Source organism: Carya illinoinensis, chromosome 2, assembly GCF_018687715.1.
Source record: "Carya illinoinensis cultivar Pawnee chromosome 2, C.illinoinensisPawnee_v1, whole genome shotgun sequence".
Taxonomy (NCBI): Eukaryota; Viridiplantae; Streptophyta; class Magnoliopsida; order Fagales; family Juglandaceae; genus Carya; species Carya illinoinensis.
Genome location: NC_056753.1, coordinates 4,142,904 through 4,153,906, shown reverse-complemented (window position 1 = coordinate 4,153,906; position 11,003 = coordinate 4,142,904). Strand labels below are relative to the sequence as shown.

The following is an 11,003-nucleotide window of genomic DNA, read 5'->3' as shown; positions in this document are numbered from 1 at the left end:
ATATATATATATATTTTTTCAAATGGGATATCGAATATCAAGACATACAAATTTTATGGTTATAGTCTCGTTTGATTATGTAGTTTAAATAAAATGAAATAAAATGAAATATTTTGATAAATAGTGAGATTTTTTAATTAAGATGAGATAAAATAATTTATAAAAAAAGTGTGTATTTAGATAGTGAGATGAGATAGTATAGTTTTTATTTTTTAAGATTTAAAAAATATATGGGTCCCACAGTTTGGAGAGTCCCAATTCACTTGAAATTTTGAACTGTTCACTTACTGTTTCTATCAATTTTTCATTATTCATTTACTGTTTTGTACTGTTTATTGTCAATTTTATACTATTTTGCCCTATTTTACTTACTATTTATTTAATGTCTCCAAAACTTAGAGATGAAATACACCGTTTGGATAGGCAAAACCTTTGTACCGTACAACTCCAGATGAAATAATCTCATCTTGCTAACCAAACAGGGCCGCACTGCTGTTTGGGCTGATTTGCTGCTGATTTCAGTTTTGGCCAATTGCTCCAGTTCAGTTGCAAAAAAGAGGTGTTCATCAAATATATTTATATTTGAGTAGTTTAATTTTTTTTTAAAGAGTATTGTTAGAAGTAACTTCACTCTCGGCAAAAAGGTGAGAGGAGGAGAATTCAGTATAAGGCTTCAAATTACAGCATCTGAGTTTCCAGCCTAATGAGATCCCACATCTCTGAGTGGCCATATCAACAGGAATCCCATTGAACAAAGCTTTCCAACAGAAAATATGAATCTTTGGAGAAACCAAGTTATCTCACAAAATGAGAGTGAAAGGGCAAAACTGAATGCTGCACTTGGGGTATGAAAACCAGGTCTTAATTTATTGTTGAACTTAATGACTTCCTGGATTAACTCAAGATCATCAACATTCCGGAAGGTATGAAAATTCCAGCCAAATAAAAAGCATACATCTTTGACTTTCAGCACTCTCCAAGCTACTTTGGATGGGAAAACCTTTACCAGCCAAGTGCCTTCTTGGCTCCAATTTTCAAACCAAAAATTCATCTCCTTCACAAATTAACCAAGATCTTTCTTACATGAATAAAGTAAGACGCTTACTAACAGTTTTCATAAGTTGAGAACAGAGAGTCACATGCCATCACTTTTCAAGCTAATTTGAAATACAAAGCATGCATGATGTATTTCTTATACCCTCACCCTATCCTAGAGATCTACATATCTTAAACCAAAGGATCAATTTCTTTCAGAATGAGCAGTCACTTCAACACCAAACAACCAGAACAAATATAGTGCAGCTTAGACAAGACAGCCTTAGGAGTATGGAGACATGAAAGGAGATGTATAGGTATTGAAGATAACACCCGTTTATCAAGGCCACAATATTTGGATCTGCAACTGCCATCAAAATCTAGAATATTAAACTGTTTTTGATAATTCAAAATATTTGGCCCCATATTAATGATAATTCGATGTAAGCAAATTTGAAAATTTATATCATATTTTAGTCAAGCTTGAATCAAATAGTAGGTGACATTTCATATTTCCCTGGCATGAATGTCTGATAACTTCAATGATGCTTCTCAAGTCCTGAATCGACTGAGCATTCTTCTGCATCATGAAAGAGTGCTTGTGCACTTAATAGATACAAACCATAATAAACATTTTCGTACATTCCTTTCCTAAATAGAAACAGTATGCAAAATACAGTTGTTTTATAATAACATAATCATTATGCTTTCTCTAGTCATTTAATTTCTCTGGCAACCACCATGATCTCCAGTCCATTTTTCTCCACATCCATAGCAAAACTGGAATGCACACCTGCAACCATAATAAGCAGAATCTTACATGTATGTATTCTATGTGACTCATTATACTGTCAATGATATCAGCTTAAAGAGAAGATAGAGGTAGTGAAGAAGACTGGGAGTAAGCTAGGTTCCAGGTCGCTTGAACTTGTGACCAATTTGAATTTGGACTAAAAAGCCAGAATTCTAGTCCACACTTAACAAAACTTGGTTATAATCGAATCTAGGGTATTACCTGAATTAAATTCTTTATAAGCCTATGTCATTCTGTAATTCATTGAAACCCATGCTTTTTGCCTCTCAAGTATGTTAGCGTATTTATGTTTTAGATAACATAATCTACATAACTATTATACTACTAACATAAACTAATTTCTGCTAGTCTATATTGAAGATATCTCTGCATCCCCTGTATCAGGGACAGAATTTGTATCCCTTGATAGCCAATCAACGACCCACAAATCAAAGCAACCCAAGAAGGATGATGCACCAGCAAATAGAAACAATAATCTATGCATTTTAAGGGTGATCTGATGAGTAGGATGAACGGGAGAGGCTAAAGGGAGAGACATTGAGGAGGAGGAAGGGGTGGAGGAGGACAAAGCAGCAAGTAGGGATCAATGGCTCTTGATACCATAAAGAGATTTTGAAATGTGCTTCCCGTAATCATTTTGGGAGCTGTGGTGTATTATTTATAGATGAATACACATGTGATTTGTTACAACAATCAAATTCAAAAAACAAAGATATATATTATCTAATCTTATCATCATATATTGATAAAGAAGATGGAGGAGATAAACTTGTGCTGTTGGAGTTATCTTCCAAATCTTTATCTGGTTTTGAATTTGAGTTCGATGCAGATGAGGATGACTTGGTCTTTGTTTCAATACACCACCGAACATCTCAAGTCAGTATTTGAAGGCAAAGTGTACAATTTTTTATTTTTTATTTCTTGCCTTTATAGCGTGTATTGTTTTACAATATAATCAGGCAACCAAATGTATAAGCTTGTGCAGTGAAATAAAGAACCTTTCATCGTCCCTGTTGTCATTTAATGTTGTTTTGCACAGAGACCACGGATAGCATTTAATGTTGTGTAATTCATGTATCTTTTCGAATTGTAGAAAGTGTTTGATTAAAAAAAATTGTAAAGAAATCTTAATAATCTAGCAGACTGACCTGCAAGTAATATGTAGACAACCTTCAGTCTTTTCCACATAGTATTTGCAACGGGGGCACCTCATCCATCTCCTTTCCCTTGCTAGCTCCCTCACCATAAGATCGTCCCCCCCCCTCTCATCCTCATTCAGCCTCTGGTACTCTTCGCAGTCTACCCCTGGATGCCAAGCAACATAACATTGTGCACAAAACAATCTATGGCAGGATGGACACTCCGACTCCCTAATGACTTCTCCTTCGTTATCATTCTCCAACACGGCTGAACAATCCTTGAATGGACAGTAAAAAGTCTGGAAAGGAAGAATCTGTGTTTCGCACAGCACCTTGTCCCACCTTTCCTGCACTTCATTAGGAAGCACTCGCCTGCAATCATCGATTGTCAGGACAGCCTCGCAACCCACTTCGGGGCAATAAACAACGGCCACGCTCTCTTGGATCTTCGTGGCAACATGTTTGCTAATGCAATCGGAACAGAAGGAGTGAACACAGCTATGGTTTTTGAACATCTCCTCACCATCTTTCCTATCCGCACAAATTTCACAGAAGCAGCTTGATGATTGTCCTGCTTCTTTTGTTTCCTCCACCGGCTCTGGATTTTGGGTTGAAGAAGTTTCTTGAATTAATGGTAATGAAAAGGAAGAGGCTCCCTTGTTTGCATTTTGGGAAGAGATCAGGGACCCCATAAGAACCTCTTGGAACTGGAGTTCTTCCGCGTACTTTTCATCCGACAGTGGCAAACTCTCATTTTCTTCTTCTACATCAAATAACATGGACAAGAAAAAGTCATCCACATACATAAGATCACCAGCAGCTGATTCTTGAGCCATAGCACAGATTCTGTTTCAATGACCAACCCCTCCCTATTCTTCTCTACGCAAAAGAGAATGGCCGTCTCATCTAATAAAATGGAAGTGGCGTTAATTTACTAGGACTTGGCGGAGAAGATCATACCCATAAAAATAAATAAATAAATAACGAAAAAGACTTAGCTGTGAAGATGTCATCTCTTATTGGACGATTTGGAACCCCCCGAGGAAGTTTAAGGCGAGCGAAATGATACGAGAAATTTACGAATAATAATAAAATAATTTATTTATAATAAACAATTAATTTTAAGTTGAATAATTTTTTAATTTTAAAAAATAAATATAAAAAGTTAAATATAAAATATTATAAATTGAAAATATTGATATAATATAATTTTATAATATTATATTTGTTTGAAGATTTAAAAAATTTTAATTGATTTTTTATTTTTTATTTAAAACTTTTAGAAAATTGTAACCATTAATTTAAAAAATTATAATGATAAATTTGAAATTTTTATATTTAAAAATAAAATAAAATGATATAAAAATTTTAAGATAAGCTCTATTTCTAAATCAGTCCTCAACTTTTAAACTTTTCTATTTGATGTACAGAAAAAGAAAAAGAAAAAAGAAAATCTAATGAGCAAAAGTGCCCTTTGAAGATGTGGGATGATAGCTTTTTAAGAACTGAATCAAAGGAATATTTCTCTTGCAACGATTTTTTTATAGAACCTATAAATTTCATTCATCATTCTTATTATTTATAAAGATTGAGAAGAATTCATTTTATCTCATATAATGTTTTAAAAAAAGAATTATACCATATAATCATTATAATTTTTTTGAATTTTCATATAAAATATAATAAATAATTTAAAATTTTCAAATTTTAAAATTTTAAAATAAAAATAATATTAAAAATTTATATTCTAATAATATTTTATTCAACTTTTAAATTTAATCACATCTCAATGAACAAACGAGACATGAAAGGAAAATGACACTATACATGTAATGTCTTACAATAATAACAAATTTGTACTTTTTTTACAAAACAAAAAACTTAGCCAAATTTATCAATAGAACAGCAAATTTGTAATCTCCATTAATGATTGGTGTAACGAAATTAAAATAGTAATTTGGTGGTGTATGACGTGAATGCATGGCTTTGATATCATATTAGATATGACCATTGATTGTTGTAAGATGATTTGGGATTTTTTTGTTGGTTATATAAAGGCATGATCACTATCCAGATTATATATATATATATATGAGAAATAATAGTTACAATCGTGAGTGTGTAAGTGCTGCGTAATTATTTTAAAAAAATAAATAAATACGAGACCCACATAAAAAATAATAATTTTTTAATATTAGACCGTACTCTTTTTAAAAACGACTGCATAGAATTTGTACACTCTACGTAGCATTACTATATATGCTAATTTTAAGAATAAACATAGGAAGCTACTTAAAATATTTGATATTAAGAAATATGATTGAGGATGAAAAATCTAAGATCTGACCTTATGTTAAAATGAAGATTGAAATGAAATTAAAATAGTGATGTTACATGAGACAAATTGTAACTTATATTTTGAATTTGGGTAAATAACAAACTTTACTATCTTGAAGGTTATACTGCCAAAAAGAATGAATCAAATTTAGGACAGACTACCAAACAAGTAAATGAATCCGTACCAGACCAATTAGCCCATGCCACGTGAACTCTATGTTTTCTTTTAATTTCTTCGTTGAGTTTGACAAGAACTAAAACTTGTGCACACACAAAAGTCATAATAATTTGGACATCCGTTAAAAAAAAAAATTATAATAGGGCATCTACAACATCATTATAATTTACGACATGTATTTGCACATTGTAATAAAAAAAAATATTTGCAATCGTGAATTGTGTAATTAGTAATTATTTTAAAAAAATGAATAAAATATAAAACTTACACGAAAAAAAATTAATCTTTTAATAGTAAATTTTATTCTTTTTTAAAACGACGTTATGTTTATACACTTCACAGTTGTATGTAAAATTACTCATTTGTAATATATATATATATTTATTATTTTCTTTTTGAGTGTATTGTTTTACATATGAGAAAAGATATTTGTAATTGTGAATTATGCAACTACCACGTAATCATTTTGAAAAAAATGAATAAAACATATGACCCATATGAAAAAATTAATTTATTTTTTAATAATAGATTTTTTTTTATCAAAATGATTATGCAGTATTTATATATTTTATGATTGTATGTAAAATTATTGGTTGGGCTTGAAATTTATTGTGTTAGTAACAGTTCAGAACATAAAAGATAAATAAAATAAAATAAGACTTAGACAATTTTGGGTTGGGCTTTCATGCATGCATGCATTGGTGTAAGTGGGCTTAAAACCAATGTTTTGAATACCGTACCGGATGGCGTATCGGTCAAGGTATTGAAACGAAATATTTCGGTACCGGTACCGTTTCGTGTACCGTTTCGGGATAGTCGATATATAAATAAATTATATGTATAAATATAAATAAATAAATTATATTCTAAAATAATAGTTTATATATGAATAATTTATACATAAATACATATATATATATAAATTATAAATAGTCTGGTATAAATTGGGGATTAAAAAATAAACTTGTAGTTTAAAAAAGAAAAAAAAAATAGAAGGCCGAAATACCGACTGGTACAAAATATCGGCCTGTACGACCGGTATTCAGACCGGTATAAAACAGGTGCAATATCTATACCGGACTAATGACCGGTACGGAATATTCTGACTGTACCGGCCGGTACGGTACGGTATTTAAAACCATGCTTAAAACACTTGTCCCTATAAAATATTTTTTTGGGTGCGCTGTGGTAGGTGAAGGCCGTCGTCATGCAGCCATCGATTAAGCTCATGTTCATGTCACGGTAGGTAAAAGAAAGAAGAGTGCTTAGAAAAATAGCACTCCCTCAGCCATTTCTTTAGACTTTAGAATAGACCCCACTCCCCTCTACCCAATACCCTTCACCAACCCAACTACGTTTATAGTCTCATACTCATATCTCCCTCCTCCACCAACTCCCTCCTCCTTAGCTCGCTCTACCAACCACCACTGTTATCTCCTCTTTGATCACCTTTATACTCTCATTATCTTCGCCTCTATCCCCCGGCCCTCACCAACAAGAAGATCCAGCATTCTCCTTTGATTCTTAATTCCCATTTCTTTTGTTTTCAGCCAGCTCTAATGGCTCCTATCCAAACAGAGCAGCCAGGAGAACTCATTTTCCGGTCCAAACTCCCCGACATTTACATCCCAAAACATCTTCCTCTCCACTCCTATTGCTTTGAGAACATATCCGAGGTCGGTTCCCGCCCGTGCTTGATCAACGGTTCGACCGGTGAGGTTTTCACGTACAATGATGTTGATCTCACCTCGCGCAAGGTCGCTTCCGGCCTCAACAAGCTCGGCATCCGGCAGGGAGATGTTGTCATGCTTTTGTTGCCCAACTCGCCGGAATTCGCGTTCGTTTTCCTCGGCGCGTCCCATTTGGGAGCCATAACCACGGCTGCCAACCCTTTTTTCACAGCTGCAGAGATCTCAAAGCAAGCGAAATCTTCCAACGCAAAGCTCATCATCACTCAGGCTTGTTACTACGACAGGGTGAAGGACTTGGCTCACGAAAACGGTGTCAAGATCATGTGCATCGACTCGCCACCGGAGAAGGACTGCTTGCATTTCTCGGAGTTAACTCAGGCTGACGAGAACAGCATCCCGAAAGTAGACATCAGCCCAGACGACGTGGTGGCTCTGCCGTACTCGTCGGGGACGACGGGGTTACCCAAAGGCGTGATGTTGACGCACAAAGGGCTGGTGACGAGCGTGGCGCAACAGGTCGACGGCGAGAATCCGAACCTCTACTTCCACAGCGAGGACGTGATACTATGCGTGCTGCCATTGTTTCACATCTACTCCCTGAACTCGGTCTTTCTCTGCGGGTTGCGAGCTGGTGCTGCTATACTGATCATGCCCAGGTTCGATATTGTTTCATTGCTGGAGCTGATACAGAAACATAAGGTGAGCATCATGCCCGTTGTCCCGCCGATTGTTTTGGCCATAGCTAAGTCCCCAGATCTCGAAAAGTACAATCTATCTTCCATAAGAATGCTCAAGTCTGGAGGAGCGCCGCTGGGAAAGGAAATTGAAGAAACTGTGAAGGCCAAGTTTCCCAATGCTAAATTTGGTCAGGTATGGATCCAAATCCAATTCCTCATTCTATCCTATTTTTGGGGTCTTTGTTGTTTTTTTCTGATCATTTGAGAACCATGTCTTTTTGCCTTCCAAATTAAAACGTGATCAATGCATCTGGTAATTTAAATCTCATTAGAAACCTTGAAATTTAATTTAGAAAACAGAGATGATGCGAAGAATCTTTGACGATATAGTCAACTAGGTAGCTAGTAATTCAATAAGGGAAATGCTAAGTGCACGAGTACGCAAGCTGCACAGTACAGTTATTTTGAAAAAAAAAAAGTAAAATTTATTATTAAAAAATTAATTTTTTTTATATAAATTCTTTATTTATTATTTTTTTAAATAATTATACAACACTAATACACGAATATAAATATTATTTTTCTAATTAAAAAAAATAACACGCGCCACAAAATATAGGCGGTGCACAACACATGACCATCGGTCCCGTAGAGATTTCAATAATGGAGGCTGCATGGAGAAGTTAAGATTCCATGCTCTTGTTGACTGGATGGTCTAACTTGGACGGTTCTAAGTGTCATTCATTGAACTACTGCTGATCCAAACCTAACAAGGAAACAAAAAAAAAAATCATTAAAATAAATAAGAAAATGATTTACATAATCCTAAGACGTAACCCTTTAAATAAAAAGTGGATAAGTCAATTACCCCCCTCAAATTTCTCGAGAAAGGCCAAATCTTTTAGTCAATTAAAAAAACTTTAAATATTTATTTTTCAAAAAACAAAATATTATTTATAATTCTTATTTCTTCAAGGGTATTTATATATGTAAGACTTTTAGGGAAGGAATGAAATGAAATTTTTGGTACTTTTGGAGAAGATTTGTCCAAATTCATAATTAAGAGGGATGATTGTAAATTAGATGATAATTGGGGAGGGGGGTTTTGTGTATTTTACCCATATATATATATATATATTTATATCTAGAAAAAAATAAAAATAAAAGAATATTCGGATGGGTCGATGCATGGTATAATTAGCCCATAATTGGAGATTATACAACAAATTAAACAAAAATTTCCTTTAGCACTAGACAAGTATTTTTGATCATTAACTTAACGTAGAACTGACTCAGATTCAAGAAAAATTGCTTAAAATACAGGGATACGGAATGACAGAGGCAGGTCCAGTACTATCAATGTGTTTGGCATTTGCCAAAGAACCATTTGATGTGAAATCAGGAGCATGTGGCACTGTTGTGAGGAATGCTGAAATGAAGATCGTCGACCCAGAAACTGGTGCCTCTTTGCCCCGCAATCAACCGGGAGAGATATGCATCAGGGGAGACCAGATCATGAAAGGTACATTTATTGTCATGTTATGACTATTAACTTCTATTATAAATGCTTTACGATTCGATACTCAAGATTGTGTCACGTTGCTACCTATTTAATGATCGACATCTTAACGATCAAACTAAGACGGAACGGATTATTGAAAGTACTTGATGTATTGTTAATATTTGACAAATTTGTTGATATTCAGGTTATATTAATGATCCAGAAGCTACAAAAGGAACCATAGACAAAGAGGGTTGGTTACATACAGGCGATGTTGGCTTAATTGATGATGATGATGAGCTCTTCATTGTAGATCGGTTGAAGGAACTGATTAAATACAAAGGGTTTCAAGTCGCCCCTGCTGAACTTGAAGCCTTACTACTCACCCATCCCAACATCTCTGATGCTGCTGTAGTCCCGTAAGTTAACTCATTCAAAGCACACATGCATACTTTCGTACATATATATATATATATATATAAATTTTAAAGACAAACGGCTCCTAAGTATATATACACATCATGAATAACGTACGTTAATTGCCATCTTCAGCATGAAGGACGATCTGGCTGGAGAAGTCCCTGTTGCATTTGTTGCAAGATTAAATGGTTCTACCATCACAGAGGATGAAATCAAGCAATTCGTGTCTAAACAGGTGATTTTTCTTTTCTTTTTTTTTTTGAAGTTTTAAATCTTTCTAAAAGCTTGACTTTCGGGGATGGAAGTTTTATATTCCGATGGTAACAATGCAGGTGGTGTTTTATAAAAGATTAAACCGTGTGTTCTTCATCGATGTCATTCCCAAGTCACCATCGGGAAAGATCCTGCGGAAAGAGTTGAAGGCAAAACTAGCTGCAGGCTTTTCAAGTTGAATTCACATATTGCAAGGCTTGGGAATCAAGAATCATGGCAATTTGAAAGCTGCTGCTCAAGTTTGCTATCACCACTGATTTCTTTGATTATTCTGTACTATTTGAAATGAAGACTGCAATTGCAAGAACATACTTCACATAATAACAAATATGTAATCTTTTTTTTAATTTCGTTTTGTGCTCGTTAAAGGAGGGATCCTTTATATTGCAACATTCCACACCATTAGGGAGCATATTATCCGACTCTCCAAGGTGGGAATGCATCCTCAAGTGAAGTTGGAGGCGACTTGGCTTACAAGCTTATTGTGCATGTAGAAATTTGAGTTATGTGCCTGTTGGATCTCATGAAAATATAGCCTCTCATCTAATTGAAATGGCCCATTACATCTAATGTAGGCCCAATAAAATTATCTATATCCCGACCTGAAAATTATTAGGCCAGGTCGTTATAATCAAGTTCTGATCTTTTTGAGTTTGTTTCTGCACAGTAGTTGAGTATGGTAGTAGATGGTCTAGAGTCGCACTCAAAACGCCCACACCCTTGATACTTTTTGAGAAAAATACAAAAACCAAAAAAAAAAAAAAATAGTGGTAAAAATGGTTACCCCAAGTTTAAAAATCATCCCCACTTGGTAACATTCGGCTGGCCGGCCATAAAGGCCAGCTATCATTGTCCCTAATTCCAGGTAAACGCCTGGCAAGCTAAAGGGTAAGGGGCTTGCCCATTAAGAGCGCCCCTCCAATGTACCATTTTGTAGG

General features: G+C 34.6%; 2 protein-coding genes across 2 annotated transcripts; one reads left to right on the top strand and one right to left on the bottom strand.

The window, feature by feature from the left end:
- Nucleotides 1-1,518: 1,518 nt before the first annotated feature.
- LOC122297756 (probable E3 ubiquitin-protein ligase RNF217) lies at nt 1,519-3,991 on the bottom strand. The gene is made up of 2 exons (XM_043107912.1): nt 2,998-3,991; nt 1,519-1,828 (listed from the first exon to the last, which is right to left on the bottom strand). Exons 1-2 carry the CDS (start codon nt 3,822-3,824, stop codon nt 1,756-1,758), a joined length of 900 nt encoding a protein of 299 aa, XP_042963846.1. The 5' UTR covers nt 3,825-3,991; the 3' UTR covers nt 1,519-1,755.
- Nucleotides 3,992-6,813: 2,822 nt separating this feature from the next.
- LOC122297749 (4-coumarate--CoA ligase 1-like) lies at nt 6,814-10,595 on the top strand. Its single transcript, XM_043107901.1, has 5 exons — nt 6,814-8,064; nt 9,195-9,393; nt 9,578-9,791; nt 9,925-10,027; nt 10,125-10,595. The coding sequence occupies exons 1-5, from the start codon at nt 7,063-7,065 to the stop codon at nt 10,242-10,244; spliced, it is 1,638 nt and encodes a 545-aa protein (XP_042963835.1). The 5' UTR covers nt 6,814-7,062; the 3' UTR covers nt 10,245-10,595.
- Nucleotides 10,596-11,003: the final 408 nt, after the last annotated feature.

What these genes read in the sequence shown, in the direction of transcription:
- LOC122297756 (XM_043107912.1), bottom strand. Translation starts at nt 3,824, where the DNA reads ATGGCTCAAGAATCAGCTGCTGGTGATCTTATGTATGTGGATGACTTT. An exon ending in TGTCTACATATTACTTGCAG is followed by an intron (nt 1,829 to 2,997) that starts GTCAGTCTGCTA and finishes TTATGGTTGCAG; the next exon opens with GTGTGCATTCCAGTTTTGCT.
- LOC122297749 (XM_043107901.1), top strand. Translation starts at nt 7,063, where the DNA reads ATGGCTCCTATCCAAACAGAGCAGCCAGGAGAACTCATTTTCCGGTCC. An exon ending in GGGAGACCAGATCATGAAAG is followed by an intron (nt 9,394 to 9,577) that starts GTACATTTATTG and finishes GTTGATATTCAG; the next exon opens with GTTATATTAATGATCCAGAA. An exon ending in AGCAATTCGTGTCTAAACAG is followed by an intron (nt 10,028 to 10,124) that starts GTGATTTTTCTT and finishes GTAACAATGCAG; the next exon opens with GTGGTGTTTTATAAAAGATT.